At 39.1% G+C, this 19,925-nt stretch overlaps 1 protein-coding gene across 1 annotated transcript in view; it reads left to right on the top strand.

Annotated features, from left to right (window-relative positions):
* The window catches only part of SLC30A8 (solute carrier family 30 member 8), a 126,398-nt gene that overhangs the window by 92,391 nt on the left and 14,082 nt on the right, over nucleotides 1-19,925 (top strand). Inside the window, 4 exon segments of the mRNA XM_072606569.1 lie at nucleotides 15,804-15,865; nucleotides 15,867-15,931; nucleotides 19,838-19,920; nucleotides 19,923-19,925. The exon segment at nucleotides 19,923-19,925 is cut by the window's right edge and continues 25 nt beyond it. Coding sequence (XP_072462670.1) covers nucleotides 15,804-15,865; nucleotides 15,867-15,931; nucleotides 19,838-19,920; nucleotides 19,923-19,925 — 213 coding nt within the window.

The raw sequence follows: 19,925 nt of genomic DNA, 5'->3' as shown, positions 1-19,925 counted from the left end.
CTGTATAGACATGATTGATTAAACTCATGGGAAATGATGATGTTACCATGTGTGACAATAAATAACAGAGAAGAGGTTCCACAAGAGAGTTTTGGGATGCACCCATAATCAGGGGCATGATATGGAGTGTTGATGATAAGTTAGCAATGGTTTCATCACAACATAGAGTATCCAGGAATAGAGGGTGATCAATGGAACAAGAAGGGTAGGGATTTAAAGAGGAAGAAAGAAAGAAAGAAAGAAAGTAAGAAAGAAAGTAAGAAAGAAAGTAAGAAAGGAAGGAAGGAAGGAAGGAAGGAACGAAGGAAGGAAGGAAGGAACGAAGGAAGGAAGGAAGGAAGGAACGAAGGAAGGAAGGAACGAAGGAAGGAAGGAAGGGGAGGGAAGGAAGAAAGTAGAGAGAGAGAGAGAGAAGGAGGAAGGGAGTAAAGAAAAGAAAGAAGGAAAGAAGGTAGCATGAAAAAGACATAAAGAGAGGAAAAAATTTTCCTATTGGAAAGTGGATAATGCTGGAAAATGTTTTTCATTTTTGCCTTTGTGTTCTTAGAGTTTAGTAGCAGTGTGGTAGAGTAGACAATTCCTTGCTCTTAGAGTTAGAAACAATCTAAATCCTATCTCTAACAATATCTCTAAGTGTGACCATGAGCTACATGGCCTCAGGCAATGACACAAAATTTATCTATTATGCCATAGCTGGTCTATATTACTGGAAGAAACTCCCACACTTGACAAAATCACAGATCACTGACTGTATAGTTATATCCTCTGGATTCATGCAGAAGGCACAAGTACCTTTGTACATAGTAGATACTTAAAATTTGTTCAGCTGGATTGAATTATTTTGTAACATTTTTTCCCCCTCTTACAATATAATTCCCTATACCTTGGAACTGTGGGAGGTAGATTTCTCTCTCTTCTACAACCAAATATGTCATAATGTTATGTTAAGATAGATGACTTCAAATGGTATAAGAAATTAGAGGTTACTGGGAAACAATAGAGGCTTAAGAGCACTAGTAGCACATTGAGAAGGAATAGGACAGAAACTGAGAAACCAGCACTGGATTCCAGGCTATCCCCAGAGGGATGTGGGACATAGAACAATTCCTAGAGGTGTAAGATAATAATTCTTAACTTGTGTGCCCTGACATTTGCTAGGTGTGCCATGAAATTTTCGATGTTCTATTATTGCTGATAATAATAGAAATAATATTAACTCTAAAATGATTTTAAAATAAATTTTATTTATCTAGCATATGGTAGTATAGAAAGTATTTACAAGATATGTGAAACTTGCCTATTATGTATGTACTAACTTCAAAACATGTCAGACCTTGATCTCACAAAGAATTCAACAAAATGGGTGCTGTTATTGAAGAGAAACTATGTGTGTGTGTGCATGCACATGCGCATGTGTATGCCTACAGTGTCTATAACTTGAACGTCAGTGTGCTTACATTCTCGCATGGAGCAGAACTCTCATGGGGCAGGAGATCATGTGGTGGTTTCAGAAGAAACAATACAAGGACACTCTCAAGGTGTCTCTCAAGAACTTTGGATTTGACTGTGCAGCATGGGAGATACTGACCCACGACCACTTAGCATGGCATGCCCACATCAGAAAGGGTGCTGTGCTCTTTGAGCAACGCAGAATTGAGACAGCACAAAGGAAATGCAGGATGCGCAAATTTGGGGTATCCACCCCAAATATTCACATGGACCATCTGTGCCCAACCTGTGGTAGAATATTGCGAGCTCGTATTGGTCTGATCAGCCACAGAAGGACATACCGAAATTTCATTTTATCATGGTGACGTCCTTTTGGTCCTCTTCTAAGATGGACAACAACCAACCAACCAACCAGCTTACATTCTTCACAGAGATTCTTTACCTTGAGCAAAAAACTGTTTGAAAACCACTGATGTAGGAGATTTAACTGACACCATATACTTTTATTTCTCTCCCCTTTCTTACCTCCCCTTTTATTGAGCTTTTATTCAGTCTGCTTTAATCAGACTAAAGTGATTATCAGTGGTAACCAGGTTAAAGGGATAAGGAAAGGTCAGGTGATAAGATGAGTATCTGGAATTAGAGAGGAGCCAGCACTGGTGACGTTGCAGTCGTAGGGATGTGTGTGACCCTCGACACTAGGTAGTCAACTTCTCCCCTGCATCCTACCTTCCTGAGTTACTGTGTAGTTGCTGACTCCCTGGGGAAACTAGATGACACAGTGGATAGAGAGCTGAGCCTGGAGTCAGGAAGACCTAAGTTAAAATCCAGCCTCAGACACTGTCCTAGCTGTAGGATCCAGGGTGAGACATTTAAGTTTTGTCTGCCTTGGTTTCCTGAACTATAAAATGGGGATAATAATGGTACCTGTCTTACAGGGTTGTTGTGAGGATCAAATGATATAGTATTTCTGAATTGTTTAGCACGGTGGCTGGCACATAGTAGGTGTTTCATATATGCTTACCATGATCTCTTCTCTTCTTACAACAGAGACAAAACAAAACTCACAGCCTCTAGTCATCTCTCTGATTTGATGAGGCCTAGGGATAATGCTTGTAGTGTATTCAATAAGCTTGATTTTTAGAAGGTAAGCTACTTGAGAAGAGGTACTTCAGGGCAATAGTTCAATATAATCGTTTGACTTTCTTAGGGAATCAGACTGGCAACACTCAGAAATCCATGGAAAAAAGGCATTTTTACAAGTCAGAGCTCTAGTTATCCTGTATAAGACTGATGGAGATAGTTTATTGAGGAGATATTAGCAGTGTAACGGTGTTCATGGTGGGTGGAAACAGGTGCTACACATTATAGACAAAAAATTATGAAGGAGAAGGAAAAGCACTAGGGAGGGTTAGTTGAGTAAATTAATCAAGTTACCTCAGATCACTCAAAGTACCAAAGGAGGTAAGAACATAGCTTAATGAATCAATCAATAAAATACTTTAGATTAACTACAAAAAACGTCAGTGATATCTTCACAGACATTGCACAGGAAGATTCTGATTGTTTGAGAAAGCTTGGCCAAGTCCTATATGTCTTCTATAAAATATCAGGGAATAGAGATTTAAGTGAAGAGATGGCTTTTGAGGGTCTGATAACTGTGAGAAAGCAGTGGGAAATCCAGAGCAGAGCTTCCAACAATGAGAAGACCTTAGACAAGGAATGAAATGAGAAAGGAAATAGAAGACTGAGTTACAGAAAAGATGGGAGATATGGAGAGGACTTTTTGCCTTACAGGCATCTCAGAGCAGAAGACTCAGCTTGAAGTTATCAGATGTACTCATTTCCTAATGGAACACTGGAATTTCCCAGAAAAGGTCTGTCCTTTCCTCAACTTTGCCTCCTGGTGCCTATCTATAGAGAAACAAGGTACAATATTCTTCTGTGTCTTTACCCAAACATCTCTGATAACTTGAATTTATCTCCATCACAAGAGTGCAATGGGGTCTCTGATTGTTACTTACAAGCTTTTTATTTACTGTAAACTTTTTGCAGGAGCAAAGAAGGAGAGCATAACATAGCACTGCAAGTGTGAAAATGTCATCAGAGAAATATAGATTGTGGGCTCCACTGGTATACCAGTGTCAAGAGAATGTGTGGAAGGCACCTTCTACATTGGGTGACATCCTTACAGGAGAACATGGATAAGAATGTCCTAGAATTAGCATACAGGACTAGCTTATAATCCACATCATTGGTGCTAAGGTTTGATATGAATGAGATCACAAATCCATTAGAACATAATTATTAATCTTGTAGCTTACTCATATGATGTAAGGAAAATACTTGTACAAAGTGGCCTGCATCTACTAAATAAAGGTTTACTTTCGATAAGGAAGTTTAGGGGTATTTGGTTGGGGATTTATTTTTCTTCCCTGCAGTACATAAGAGGCAGGTAACATGGGTGAAGGCAGGAAGATGCCAGTGGGCATTCTGTCCACATTTCTCTACTTTGTGGCTTTCAGTTGTGTGAATGATCTATGGCCAGGATCCTATGCTATGGCCACTACTCTACTTTCCTCTTGCCCACCCCACCATATAAAATTATTTAAAAATGCAGGATGAGCTCTAATCCTGTATGTCCTCCAAGAATGGATGGAACACTTGGAACTTCCAGGGGAGAATGGAATGTGGTAGCCCAAAGTGTGTTCCAACACATTAAGCCTATAGAGATGGAAAAGCAGGAAAAACTAGTGCCCTCATTAAGGAGGAATCCAAATGAAGGCATTCCGAACTCAATTGCTGTCATAAAACAAATTATCAAAGAATTCGAAATAAAGCCTGAATCTGACTGCTCATTCAGACCTGGGTCTCTACCATCTCTTTCCTTCCCTTATATTTAAAGACAAACAACTCCTCCTTTCTCATTTCTTTCTTGTTTTTTGTATTATGCTGTCTACTAAATCCTTCCTTTTCCTCTGCCCCTGTCTTATGTTCTTCCAAACCCTGCACATATTGGACTCTGACCACAGCAACTGGAAACAAGTGAAAAGTCAGGATGCTTTATCTAATTCCCACCCCTCTTCTTGCCTTTGAAGTACTTCTTCTTTCTTTTCCTTGCACTGCAGCACCTTTCAACCAGAATCCTCCGGGTTCATTTCTCTTTTTACATCAAGGGGTAAATTCAATGTTTGAAGACAGAGAGAACTTTCAGGATGTAGCTTCCTCAATTGTCAAATGAGAGGATTGGACTAGATGACCTGGAAGGCCCCTTCCATCTCTAAAACTATGATCCTGTTTCCAGACATTTCATTTTGCTGCTATCACATATTTCAAATGTAGTTCAGCTGTCCCTGACTATTCTTTTCCTTCAGATGTGTGCTACACTCAAACCTCCATGGTTTTGCGCATGCTTTTCTCTACTCCTGAAGTACTCTTTCTTTGTTGAGTTTCTTACTTGTTGCTTAAAGACCAGCTCAGACACCACTTGCTCCAGGATGTACTCCTTAATTCCCCAGTTGTTAACAACCTTTTCCCTCATGCCACACATAGCACTTCATTTTGTATGTCTTGGCATCTAATATTGGGTATTATAGCTATCTGTGGTGTTCCTTATCTCCCACTATACTGTAAATTAATAAAGGGGAAGTATCATGGAGCCACACAGTCTCAGAGTTGTAAAGGGACAGAGGTGATCTACTCTAATCAATAAATACCTGCTCTAGAATCTTCTTTATAACTTACCCAGCAAATGATCATCTAGCTTTGGCATGAAGATCTTTGCAGGTGGGGGGAAGCGGAGCAACCCATTCCTTTCAGAGGCAGCCAATTAGGCTTCTGTATTTGTCAGTAAAAAGAGGCTGGGGCTTATATTGATCTGGGAGTCATCTACATAGAAGTGAGTGTGTGTGTATATGTGTGTATGTGTATGAGAGAGAGAGACAAGACAGAGACAGAGAGACAGAGCGAGAGAGACAGAGAGACATAGTGAGACAAGGAGAGAGAGAGAGAAGAGGAGAGGAGAGGAGAGAGGAGAGGAGAGGGCCTAGCACAGATATCTTTAGGGATATTCACATTTAAGGGACATGGTGAGATAGCAGAGGAGATTGAGAGTAGTTGGATGGTGTAGGAGGTGAACCAGCAGAGTATATAAAAAGAAAGGTTGGTCGCCCAACCTCTGTCTGCCTCAGTTTCTTCAGCTGTAAAGTAGGGATAATAATAGTATCTACTTCCCAGAGTTCTGTGAAGATAAAATGTGATAATATTTGTAAAGTACTTGGCAAATAAGTAGGTGCTATGTAAAGTTATCATCATCATCATTATTAACATATTCAGTACATATAGATGTGAGACCTCCTCCAGCTGTGTTTAGCAGGTCTTGAGTAGTAATACAGGATGATAGTAGTAATCCAGGGTCAAGCTTGGGCAAGAGAAGAGCAACGATAGGGCAAGGAAGCAAGATATTCAAAGTTGGCCAACTATTGGGTTGAGGTTGGAGAAGGTAAGGAGTAATTCAGGTAAGGGGTAATGGCCTGAGAAAGCACCAGGCTTAGAGGAATTGGATATGTTGATGAAGGCAAAAATAGATTTAAAAGAGGTAAACCATAAGAAAAGATGAAATTATAGGAGATTCTGGCCTGATGGGGAATATCAAAACTTCTAATGAGGAAAGTGGAACATTTATGGTAATGGTGAGATCTAATGTGTTACTCCTCCGTCTCATCATTTCTTTTCTTCCTTCCTTCCTTCCTTCCTTCCTTCCTTCCTTCCTTCCTTCCTTCCTTCCTACCTTCCTTCCTTCTTTCTTCTCCCTCTTTCATAAAGTTTATATACTGTTTTACAGCTGTAGTCCCATTATGTATCTCACTCCATTTCCTCAATGATATCTATAAGGTCTAATTTACTTTTTTGAGATATTATGTTTAGATTAAGTTGATTGTTACCCATATTTTATGCATTTGTAGATGGATCTGACATGATAAGTTTTACTGTGGGCTTAGATTTTGCTTCTAAGTGCTATTAGTTGCCTCCAGTGCTATTCATCCTAGTCAATAATTATGACTATTTTCTACCTATAATGTATCTAGTTCTTAGGCTAAAAACAAGCATTTTCTCCTATCATTCTTTGTTTTTCAAATTAAAGTCCTTTTGATTGCATTTTCAAGGCTGTTGGCAAATACATTTTTACTAGTTCTTATTAGGTGTATTCTATCTCTGGTTAGAAACCCATTTGGCTTGTATTTGAAGATGTGGTCTAAAACCATGAGGTCCTTTCTCAGATATTATCTTAGCTACCTCTTCATTTCTCAAATTTGCCTTTCTCTTCTGAGGCTCTTGCCTTTGAACTGTGGCAATTATGAAAGCATGACCTGTGACCTTAAGACCTTCATTTACTTTCTTAAAACATTAGGGATTTTTCTGTGACAGCTGCCCAAACTCCTTTGGCTGGCTGCTTTATTGATCAGGCCTGCATTAGACCTTTCTCCAGTCCTCCCAGAAACTACTGTCAACCTCTAGAGGTAACAAATCAGAGGCTCAGATGAATGTGACTTGTTTTCTGTTCATCATTGGTAAATGACGGAGCACCTACCAGGAGTTGGAAGATTTGGATTCAAGAGCTGCAGAACCCGCAAAATGATGGAGTGAAATAAATCTCCAGCGCAAGATAGCCTGGCAGGTCAAGAGGAAGCATCTATTGCTGGGAGTGGAGTGAAATGCAGTCTGGTGTGGGCTGTGTCAGCAAAAATAGGTTAGGAGCAGGCTTCAGGGAACTGAATAACTGGCGGCTTTGACAGTTTTCAGACTTCTCAACCAACAAACCCAAAGATAGCATAGAAGGTCAGTGGAAAAACATTGTGGGACCTGGTCTGGCTGGGGTCTGGCCCCAGTCCCAGGGTCAGGGAAGAGGAAGTGCTGGCCTGTGTTGGCAGCAACAGCAGTAGCAGCAGCAAGGGCAGTGGCTACTCCCAGAGCTCTGGGCCCACAGACAGTGGGGAATTGGGCAGCTAATACAAAACTCCTGAAACCTAAGACAGTATACTCACCTCCACCCCTACCCCCACTGGAAGCAGAATCCTACCTTGATAAAGAGGTTGGTATCTGAGTGGGAACATGAGCAAGACTATAGAATCTTACTTTAGTGACAAAGAAGATCATAACATACAATTAGGAGAAGATAACCAAGTCAAAGCACCTACATCAAAAGCCTCAAAGAAGAATATTGATTGGTTACAGGCCATGGAAGAGCTCAAAAAGGATTTTGAAAATCAAGTGAGAGAAGTAGAGGAAAAACTGGAAAGAGAAATGAGAGTGATGCAAGAAAATCATGAAAAACAAGAAGGAGACCCCCAAAATACTGAAGAAAATCACACCTTAAAAGCAGACTAACTCAAATGGCAAAAGAGGTCCAAAAATCTAATGAGAAGAATGACTCAAAAAACAGGATTGGCCAAATGTATAAAAAAAAAAAAAAAAGAACCAAAAGCTCACTGAAGAAAATAATTCCTTCGAAATTAGAATGGAGCAAATGGGAACTAATGATTATGAGAAATCAAGAAATTATAAAACACATCCAAAAGAATGAAAAAATAGAAGACAATGTGAAATATCTTATTGGAAAAAACCTGACCTAGAAAATAGATCCAGGAGAGATCATTTAAAAATTGTTGGACTACCTGAAAACCATGATAAAAAAAAAATAGAAGAGCCAAGACATCATCTTTCAAGAAATTATCAAGGAAAACTGTCCTGATATTCTAGAACCAGAGGGTAAAATAGAAATTGAAAGAATCCACCAATCACCTCTTGAAAGAAATCCTAAAAGGAAAACTTCTAGGAATATTGTATCCACATTCCAGAGTTCCCAGGTCAAGGAGAAAATATTGCAAACAACCAGAAAGAAATAGTTTGATATTGTGGAAATACAATCAGGATAACACAAGATCAAGCAGCTTCTACATTAGGGGATTGAAGGGATTGGAATATGATATTCTGGAAGTCAGAGGAGCTAGGATTAAAACCAAGAATCACCTACTCAGCAAAACTGAGTATAATACTTCAGGGAAAAAATAGAATTTCAATGAAATAGAGGACTTTTAAGCATTCTTGCTGAAAAGACCAGAGCTGAATAGAAAATTTGACTTTCAGATACAAGAATCAAGAGATGCATGAAAAGGTAAACAGGAAAGAGAAATCATAAAGGACTTATTAAAGTTGAACTGTTTACATTCCTACATGGAAAGATGATATTTGTCACTCATGAGACCTTTCTCAGTGTTAGGGTAGTTGGAGGAAATATAGCTATATAGACAGAGGGCATAGGGTGAGTTGAATATGGAGGGATGATATCTAAAAAATAAAATTAAGGGGTAAGAGAGGAATATATTGGGAGAAGGAGAAAGGGAGAGAAAGAATGGGGTAAATTATCTTACACAAAAGAGGCAAGAAAAAGGTTTCACAGTGGAGGGGAAGAGGGAGGAAGTGAGTGGGAATGAATGAACCTTACTCTCATTGGATTTGGCTTAAGGAGGGAATAACTTACACACTCAATTGGTATCTTACCCTACAAAGTAAGGGGGAAAGGGATAAGGGGGAGGTGGTGAAGATTATAGAAGGGAGGGTAGATTGGGGAAGGGGGTAGTCAGAAGCAAACACTTTTGAAAAGGGACAGGGTCAAAGGTGAAAATAGAATAAGTGGGGGGTGGGATAGGATGGAGGGAAATATAGTTAGTCTTTCACAATGTGACTTATGGATATGTTTTGCATGACTCCACATGTATAACCTATATTGAATTGCTTGCCTTCTCAATGAGGGTGAGGAGGTTATGGAGGGTGGGAGAGAATTTGGAACTCAAAATTGTAAAAACAAATTTTAAAAATTGTTTCTATATGTAACTGAGAAAAGTAAAATTTTTTTTTAAAAAGTAAAAAAAAAGAAAATGAGCTCAATCAATCAACAAACTTTTATTGAACATTTATTAAACAGGCACTGTTCTGGGCTCTGTGGATATAAAGAAAAAAAGAACACACTCCCTAACCTCAAGGAATTTACATTCTCTTGGGGAAAATTTACTTACAAAGATAAGTAAATATCAATACAAAAACAATATCAGGCAATTACTGGTGGAAATTGATGGAATAACAGACTACTGTTAAGGGATGTTAAGAGTCTGCTGAACTTGTCTTTTTGAATTGCCATATTTTCCAGAAAAACTGGACAGAGAGCATGCAGGAGGTCCTGAATGTGTCAAGGATGAAGCCCTCCCCATTCCTAGCTGACATAATTTGTTCTCCCCTACACTGGATTCCCTGTGTGTCCTTGGGAGGCAAGATAGTCACTAGTCAGTCTGTACAATGTTGGGAAAATGCTTGTGTAGCTGGGGTCCTTTGTAGATAAGTGATCTCTTCTATCTTTGCAGCCACACAGTTCCCAAGGGAAAACAATGCACCTTTTGTGATCGCCTTGCTCCTATCCTTTGGGAGGGGCTACTGCACTTTCCCCCTCTTATGCTATAGCCCCTCCTTGTTTTCCCCTCGTCCTTTTGGTGTACTATCATACATATGCCATCTCAAAGGACTTTGAACTCTTTGGCTTCCACCTGCATGTTCATTTTGCTTGTAATACATGTGGTTTTCACATAAGTCTCATGATGTTGTGATTGCCTGTTGACACAACTCATAAACATCAGACCTCCTATTGAACAGTAATTCCAAGAAGAGGTGATGCTGTCAGTATGGTGTTAAGTAGCATTAAGGCTCCTGCTCCTGTCTACCTTACAGTGCAAATCTCCTGCAGATGCAGTCAAATAAAGACCAGTACCACGTAGACTGGTCACAAGAGCTAGAATTGAGGGTCTCACATAGCAACTCACAAGTCACAGAAAACAGGAGGAAAGAAGAAATCTATGCCAAAGGGAAGCTGTATGCTGCATCTGCAATCTGCTTCTTCTGCATGTTTACAGAGGTTGTGGGTGAGTATCTATTTTTCAAGGAGGGTTCTCTGATTAAAAAAAGAAAGAAGCTACTACATGGCATATGGCAGCAAAGTTCCAGATGTTTGAAAAGCACTGGCGCTTAACTGTTTTCAGAAAGCCATTTTTGCCAACAGAGAATATTTTGGGAGCTCTATTTTTATTACATAGATTTATGAGATTAGAAGCAATGCTTAATTGTCTATTTTTTTCAAATGCAGTTTTTTTGTCCTTAAGTTAGAAAATCTGGTGTTCTAGAAATTCACAAAATAAAAAATTAATGACACCATATTGTAAAGACTCACTGCCTAATCTCTACTATCTGATTTCTCTAGCACTGTCCTCGATCTGCTGACTGCAAAACTCAACTTGAGTACTACATTTTCCTATCTCATCACAGCACCTTTTGTTCCCCTCTCCCCATTATTTTTCTACTATTTTGTTAATCTCTTAGTATATATTATCTGTAGAATGAAAACTCATTGAAATTAGGATCTGTTTCACTTTTGTCTTTTTATCTCCAGAATAGAGCATAGTGCCTACCACATAGTAGGTACTCAATATTTGCTTGCATGATTGATTAATTGGTTGTCACCAGATAAAAATCTTGAAATGGAGCTTATTTCTCTCACTTCCAAGCTGTGGTGTGTGCCTTGAACTGAACTCTTGCAGTCGCTCAGCATCCTTTCCTTTACTCTTAACTCCATACCTACCTTGCTCCCCATGCAACCGATCTAATCCTGCCCCTCTTCTTCAAGTGTCCAAACCCTGCATTCACAGCAGATAAGCCAGCCTTCTACTTCAATAGAAACTGAAGTCATAAGAGTTTCCTCAGTCCTCTTTTTGTATTCATCAAAACTGCTCATTATTGTTACTGAAACTGTTTTTCCACCTGGTCAAAGAAGAAAAATAATCCCATACTGCTCATTAAAGCTAATCACTTCGCTTTTGCCTGGAGTCCACTCCTTCCTGCTTCCCTCCTCCTCCCTTACTCCAGCGATCATTCCCTTAATCTCTTGCTTTTTCACTCTCTCCCCCTCAAAGGGCTCTTCTCAACTGCCAAAAGCCTTCATATATCTCCCCATCATTGTAATGCTTTCCCTGGACACTTCTATCCCATCTAACTACAGTCTTATTTCCTCTATCTTTACTGACAAATATCTTGAAAAGAATGGCTATGCCTGATGCATCAGCCTCCTTACTATTCATTATTTTCTGTCAACCCCATACCATTGTTCTTCTGTGCCTCCCACACTGCAGAAATGTTCTTACCGTCATTAGCCATCTTCCCTTCTCTCTCTAGATATTATTTTCTTTTCTATTTGGTAAATTTATTCTCTCCCACATCTTCTACCACTGTCTCTATGCAGTTGATTCCTAAATCTTTATTTCTTAACTCTTTTCTGACTTCCGGACCCTCATTCTACAGGACATCTGTATCACACTCAAAACTTATTATCCTTTCTCCAAAATCTCTTCTTTCGACTTCACTATTTCTGTTTGCAACGTTACTGTTCCATATCCCATGTATAAAACTGTTTTTTTAACTTTTTCTTTCAATCCCCATATTTAGTCCATTACTAAGTCCAATTAAAATTATGTGCCTACAATTTTTCACATCCATCTGCCGTACTACTTCCATTTCCACCAGCTAACTGTGAGTCCTCATTAATGACAACTTGAATAGCTTCCTCATGGGTGTAATCATTTGCAATCTTACTCTCCCCTCTATTCCATACTTCACATAGCAGCCAGGCTAATCTTCCTCATCCACATATATGCCTCTCTTCTGATCAGTAATCTGCATTGGTTTGTCACACTCTGACAAATAAAGTGCAAACTCTGAAGCCTGACTCTGAAGACCTTCTATGATTGGGTACTGGCATACCTTTGCAGTCTTACCTTATGACTCCCCTTCAGACACAGCATTCTGGTTAAACTAAATGACCCCTTTTCTTGACCATGACCCATGAATGTTCCTTCCTCTGTGTCTTGTTAGGCTATTCCTTATACCAGAAATGTCCTCCCTTATTTATTTTCCTGTTGAATTTCTTTGTGTTTATTAAAGCTCAGCCTACATGATGCCTTACTAAGCCTTTCTTGATTCTCCCTATCAGTCAATAATCATCTTTGTCTTTGAGCTTTATAGTACTTGGTTTTGTACCTCTAGTATACTTATCATCAATTATTATCTATGGTATAGTGAGCTTTATTCATATACTCTTAAAAGAGGCCCTCAGAACTAAGCATAATATTCCAGATGAGGTCATCTCGCCAAAAAGTAGTGAACCTGTCATCTCCATTGTACTTGATGAATGCAGGTCTAAGCATTTATTAAGCACTTACTGTGTGCCAAGCATTGTGCTAAGTACTAGAAATATAAATACAAAATTGAAGACATTTTACTAGGAAGAGCCTACACCTATAAGAGAATGGTGGCCAGGGAAAATATCTCGGTTTGGTGAGCTTTAGAGGTGGTGATTGGAGCTGCAAGGGATACCACCTATGCAGCAGCAATGGTAGAGTTTAGTGTTTTAATTGCAGAACAGTAACATGGGAGTGGAGGGTACTGACAGGGAATGTACATTCAGTTGTCATGGTGGTTGGTGAAACTGCTGGAGTATAGTGTGAAACCTGGCTGGACCCAGTCCCCGACGAATGGGCAAATGAGGCAAGCGTCCACCAACAGTCACTCCCTCAGACATAAAGGAGTTAAGTCCTCCAGGGTTTATAACTTTTTGTTAAAGCAGCTTAAGTTTTTATTCTTGGTCACAATGTTGACTCCTATTGAGCTACTGGCCAGCAATCCCTCCTCCTCCCCCACGTATATTTAAACTTCATCTTCCTCATGTTTCTCTAAAGTTGAGTTTTAAAACCTAAGTATAGGACTTTACATTTAGGTTGTGTGTGTGTGTGTATGTGTGTGTGTATGTGTACATGTGTATCTACATGTACATGTGCATAAAGTCAACTTCAGAATTGGGATGTTGATGTCAAATTAGATGACTGTAAATATCTTCCAGCTCTAATGGCTTTTTCCGTTGACAAATGTCTTTCAGTTTTTATATTTGAACAATGATATTACCCACCAATGCTCTTGGCATCACAGCATCCTCCTTTCATTTCATAAGTTGAGAGTGATCACAGGACATACAGAAGGGAATTTTGAAATAATCAGGTACAACCCCTAAGAAACTGAGTCCCAGAGAAACAAAATGAGTTATCCAAGATCACAAGCATAACAAGTAGCAGAATCAGTATTTGAACCCAGTTGTAGGGACTCCATCTACTGGTATTCTGCTGCCAGATGGTGGTAGTTGATAGGATGCTTCCTAGATGAATAGTACCAGAGATGATCTTTCTAATTCCATGAGGTACTATGGGTATATGTGTGTGTGTGTGTGTGTGTGTTTATGTGTTTAATCCTCTTTGTAATGAATATAAGTAATCTGTATTCTTGGTTGTAGTCATTTTCCATTTGCCCCTATGACACAGCAATAAAAATGAATAATAATAGCTGACGTTAATTTATATGACATCTTAGTTAGCAAAACACTTCACATACATGATGCCATCTGGTCCTCAAAACAATTCTGTAAGGTGGGTGTTATTATTTTCCTTACTTTACAGATGACATTACCGAAGCTGTGATGCATTCGATGATTACCCTAGGGTAACAAAACTAGCAAGCATCAAATGTGGTATGGGACCCCAGGTTCTTCTCAAACAAACTCCACTGTTCTTTCCATGGTATTCTATTGTCTGCCATCATGGAGTAGTCCGTAGAGAGCTAGACTCAGTCAGAAAAACTGAGTTCAAGCCCTGAATCTGATGTGTGTTGGCTGAGTGACCCTGGGCAAGTCATTTAACCTCTCAGTGCCCCAGGCAATGCTCTAAAAAAAGACATTGTAGAGTATATGCTGGTCTGCTTTGGCAGAGGGAGTTCCAGTGTTGATAGTTCCCTTCAGCAATGAAATTAAAACAACAAAAAGGAGGGAACTATAGAATAAGGAAAAAATATAGTATTGTAGATCGCGTTCAGAAGGCAATGGATCACAATGTTCCTTCTTTTCTTCCTTCCATTTCTTAATAGTCAGTGTCAGCATTCATATTTCTGAATTGTTGTGATAGTGGTGAACTGTCCTTGGTTAAAAGCACTGAGTATCAATACCCTCCCCCTCCAAACAAGTCTTTCTTCTTTCCCAGCTGCCTTTGAGTTCAGCCCTATAGTTGAGTTTCTTTGTGATGCTGTGGAAGGTCTCATTTTCTCAGCTCAGGTCAACATTTCAGCATCAAGCTTTGGGCATGTCCCTATTATTCACTGCTAAAATTGGTGCCTGCTACTTATCCTGGTGCAGTGCTTTCCTGGGCAAGAAATAATGCATTATTAACACAGCTTTAATATCAGGCTCAAGTCTGGCAGATAGAGCGACATTCGAGGATAATTGGAAGGACAGCTGATCTGTTAGCAAAATGTTGCTTTTTGGCTAATGAATCATTCAAGTTTTTGCTCTGGCAGCTCAGTAACAAGCTTGAAGACGACTTTGCTTCAGACCATTAAACTTTGACAAACCCGTTATTAACGGCAGCTTCAGCTAGCAGTCTGTGAGGATTATTGCAATTATGAGCCATATATGTAATTTTTAAAAAATCATTAGGCGAGACAGGGTGCGCTTCATGATGAAGGGCTGAGTGACTGACAGTCTCTACTTCTTTGTAGTACACAAAAGCAATAAACAGCTGTGATGAATAATAATCAATCAGCCAAAGCCATTTGCTGGAAGTATGATGTTGAATCAGAAAGGTGACTGTTATTACACAGCGATCTTTCATCTGGAAGGAAAAGGCAATGTTATCGTTCACTCTCTGTTTTCAGGTTGAGGGCTTTTTCTGAAAGAAGAATTAAACAGAATAGAGCAAATGGGAATTCAGTGTCAATTTAGCAAGCAATAATTAGGCACCTAGCATATGAAAGGTGATTTATTGCATGGAGAATGCAAAGACAAAACCAGATACAACACCTGCCTTCAAAGTGTTTACATTCTACTGTATAGAAATTCACAATAACATGAGAAAGGAGGTTTCTGAAGGCAGCTTTTCAAATGCTTGAAGGAGAAGATAGGTCTCCCTGAGCCACTGCTTCTCCCACTAGGACCTGATCTGGTAAATAATCAAAGAAACTTGAGAAAGTAGAGAACATAGATTAGTGTCTTAGAGGTGGTCATGGAAAGAAAACGAACTGAGTCTGAAGGTTTCTCTGAATTACAATGTTAAATGACAAGGGATGTCTAAGTTCCCCATAAACACCAATGTTCCATGTCTTATAGAAACATCTGTTGCTATGTAAGTCTCACTGTGTTGATAAGTGGTATTCTAGTCTTATAGACTGGAAGCCTTAAGGTAGTTACTGATGTGGCCCACCTCTTGGTTGACTCGATAAGCTTCCTGCTTCTCCTTGTGATTATCCTCAAAACCCCATTCCACACAGCTGACCTGGGGATGGCATTGAGCAGGTACCATTTGTGTACTGCTTGACAATGGCAAACCAGAATTGTGTGATCCAGTACCCAGCTCAAGAAGTACAAAGCAGGGTATTATTCTCTGATAGTATGTGGAGTTGGATTGACGGTGTTCAAGAAAAAAAAAATAGATGATTTGGGAATGTACTCTCTCAACATAGACTGAGCAAAGCAGCCAGATTTTTAATACCTTCTTTTTCCATTGGACCAGAGAAAAGGGTATCCCTTGAACATGTTTCACCCATGATTCCTTCAGTGCTTTCATAGCTCTGATTTTTTTCATTAACCTTCTCAGCATCCCTCAGTGATGAGGTGACAGGAACTATTAACCATATTGAAGAGCTAGGGAAAAGTGAGAACAGAGTTCCCAAGGGAATTGGCTCAGAGTAAAAAAACCAACTTTACAGACAAGTCAGGAAAATAACTTCGGACTTCTTTTACCTTTCTTACCCCTTATCAGCTAAGAGATGGAGAAGTAGTGTGGAATAATGGGAAAAACACAGGATTTGGAAAGAGAAGATTTGAGTTTGAACCTCAGCTTTGTTATTTACCAACAGTGGGATGTTGGGAGATGAAGAATAAAATTTATTTTTAGCTCTTTAAGCTTTATCAAAGGCAGGCTGGAGTAGTGGACTTGGACTCAGGGAGATATGGGATCAGACTGTCTCTAATGGGTACTTTTTAGGTGATTTTGTCCAAGTCACTTGTCTTCTCAGCCTATTAACTCTCTAAGACTATAAATGTGATTCTGTGATTCTATTGCCTCTCACTGAATGAAAAAAAAACAAGCTGCATACCTTTGCATGTCTCATTTCTTTGAATGAATGATGGTTCTTTGTGTATATCTGCATTTAGTTAATATCTAAAACTTTGCAAAAATCCCTCTTTATCCTTTTTATTGCTTTTGGGTAAGCTGTTTTAGCAACATGAGTTTCTGAGTGAGTTTAGAATGTCAAGGATTTCCTTCCTTCCTTTTTAGTACAGTGACAAGTAGTGATAAGTGGTACTGGTAAATAAGAATGAGGATCACTGAAAAGTGAATGCTGATAGTGTGTTCCAAAAGTCTTAGTGCATTTTAAAAGTTTTAATAGCTTAAAGCCCTGTATATGCCTTCTGGCTCTAAGTATCCATGAGGTAAGGTAATTCCAATAGAGAGATACCTTGGGCTTCAGATTATAGGCTGTTGGTAGGAAACACACACAAGCCCACACTTTACTTAAAGTAACCATTCCCATCAACTAATCACACTTAATGGGGACTGTACTCAAAGTGGAAATGCCAAGAGGGAGCGATTGCATGATCACATGACACTACAAGGGCAGCATCAAAGATTATGCTTTTCTGTTGAGTTCAAATCAGCAAATTTTTCCATCTAGAAGCCTTCCCTAACCTCCCCTAATTCCAGTGCTTTCCCTCTTTTAATTATTTCAGATTTATCCTAAATATAGATTGCCATGTATATGTTTGTCTGTTGTCTCCCCCATTAGATCTTAAGCTCCTTTTTTGTATCCCCAGAGTTTAGCACAATGCCTGGCACACAGTAGGTGCTTAATTGATGTTTATTGTTTGAATTGTCCTCTTGATTTATGCAATCTAGTCCTCATTAGCTTCTGCTCCTGTTGAAGGCAGTTAGCCTGGGTTTTGTTTGTGCATTCTCCATACAATAAAGTGCTTTTCATATATTAGGTGCCTAATCATTGCTTGCTAAATTGACATTGAATTCCCATTTTCCCCCATTCTGTCTAATTCTTCTTTCAGAAAAGGCCCTCAACCTGAAAACAGAGAGTGAACGATAGCATTGGGTTATGCTTATTAGTGTCAAGGACCCTTACAATGCTGGTGATCTGATTAACTGGTTTTTCTTAGCTCGCTCAGATATGGAACTGAATGATTGCACCACCAAGATGCTCCTACAGAACCTGGTACTGGAGATAATTCTGTTTCTGTACTATCCAAGAAGTCCTTTTTTAGTGTTTTGTGTGTGTCTGTAATAATAATAATAAATTAGAAATAAAGAAATAAAGCTAGCATGTGTATAGTGCTTTAAGCTTTACAAAGGGATTTACACAGATCATTTCATTTTTAATTGTCTTAATTTTACAGATGAGGAAACTGAATCTGAGAGAGGTTAACTGACTTGTCACACAGTTTGTAAGAGCCTGAGGCAACATTCCACCTTGGTCTTCCTGAGTCCAAGTCCAGTGAACTACCCAGAGTGCCACCTCATGGTCTAAGGACACAGCCTGTATCTTTTTCTATATAATTTCCTTAGGGAAAGGCACAAAGAAAATGTGTCTTGTCCTGCTGTACCAAGAAAAAAGGGTACACTCATTGGTAGGAATTATACAAGTCTGCATAAATCTGTAAGTGATGAGAGAAACTGGTCCTAGGGATTGTGTTGCTGGGGCAATGGTGACTAATGAGAAGTGGTCCGATTATTAGATCCTAGTGAAGTTCTGAAGCTTTTCTGAACCCTCAAGGAAAAACATCTTGGAAAGAAGATAGAACCATCTCATCCGGAGCCTAGCTGCAAGGTTGAGTCAAGAACTAAAGGAAGGAATCTGGCTTTTCTTCTAGGAGAAGCGAATGCTTCACGCCCCATAAGGAAAGGATCAAATAGTGTCTTTACATGAAACATTAATGTAAATGCTTTCATTATGATGCATCCTTTCCTTCCAGTTGCTTTGAAAATGCAGTTAGTGTGTTGATAACACTTTGAGCTCTCTTCTGTATGACTAATTTATCCTGTTGGCAAATGTAGCTCATTTTTCTTGAATACTCTCTGAAGTCTTCTATTTTCATTATTTTATTCCATTGAAGCTGCTGATATTGGCGCATTATAAATGTTTTATGGCAAAATTAAGAGCTTCCAAACACATTTTGCTCTTTGCTTCTCATTATTTCATCTCTTAATAAGTTTCAATCATTTTAGCACCTGTTTAAAGTGAGAGCCCAAAGGAAAATGGTGGGGGCAGGGAGCAATTAACATGCTTTAAAAATCTGTAAAAAATACTTAGCAAAATGGAGCATAATGAACTCAGATGCCAGTGTTTTACTAATGGAACATCAACGCACTGAGGGTTATTCTCTCAATTCCTCAACCATTTTTGCTTCACTAACTCTTATTTAAAATATGATATAACCTATATGGAAGCAGTGAGAGAGAAAGGATGGAGAAATAGCCCTGAAGTCCAAAGTCCTGGATTTAACTCCTGGTTCTGACACTAACTGGGTGATCCTGGAAAAGATGCTCAGCCTCTCTGAGTCTCATTTTATGGAAAAGTCACAACCTCTCTGAGTCTCATTTTATTTAGGCGTCCAATGATGATGTGATATTGCTGGTACAAACTCCTTCACAAGGTTGATGGGAGTATTGAAAATCTCAAAACTGCAAAAATGTGAGTTACTATTGTTGTTCTTGTTGGAGACTCACTCCTAGGTAACTTCTGCTGACATCCTACTCACCTATACGCTTATAGTGGCACAGAAGTGAATCTGGGTTCACAAAGGCAATGACCTGGGAAACAAGCTCTGGAAAGTTCTCTCAACTTTGAAAAGCTTCAAGGATGGCCCTGGTGATTGACTGTGAGTCTGTCATTTAAGGCCTGGCCTAACTAATTTTGATGAGGTTTATTATCAGAATGCTGGATACCAGCTGATATTTTTGTTTGTTTACTTACCTATTTTATTTTCAAATTTATTTTATTTTAGTACTTATTCATTCATGTATGTAGACATACCAAGTCTTGATGATGTCTGTGGAGAGATGAAGGGGTTACTAGCACTCATGGTGGAGGGAATCCATAATGCATTAGCGAAATTATGGATCATATGAAAATAAAAAATATTGGAATAAAGGCTCCAAGATTAATTCTTTTTTTTTTGTCCATTAGTCCCTAGAAATTCTTGGTGCCTTGCTGTCCATCATTTGCATTTGGGTGATAACTGGTATGCTGCTGTATTTAGCTTCTGAGCACCTACTACATAT

The sequence above is a fragment of the Notamacropus eugenii genome, chromosome 4 (assembly GCF_028372415.1).
Source record: "Notamacropus eugenii isolate mMacEug1 chromosome 4, mMacEug1.pri_v2, whole genome shotgun sequence".
NCBI lineage: Eukaryota > Metazoa > Chordata > Mammalia > Diprotodontia > Macropodidae > Notamacropus > Notamacropus eugenii.
Note: the sequence above shows the minus strand (reverse complement) of the source record. Positions and strands in the feature narration are given on the sequence as shown.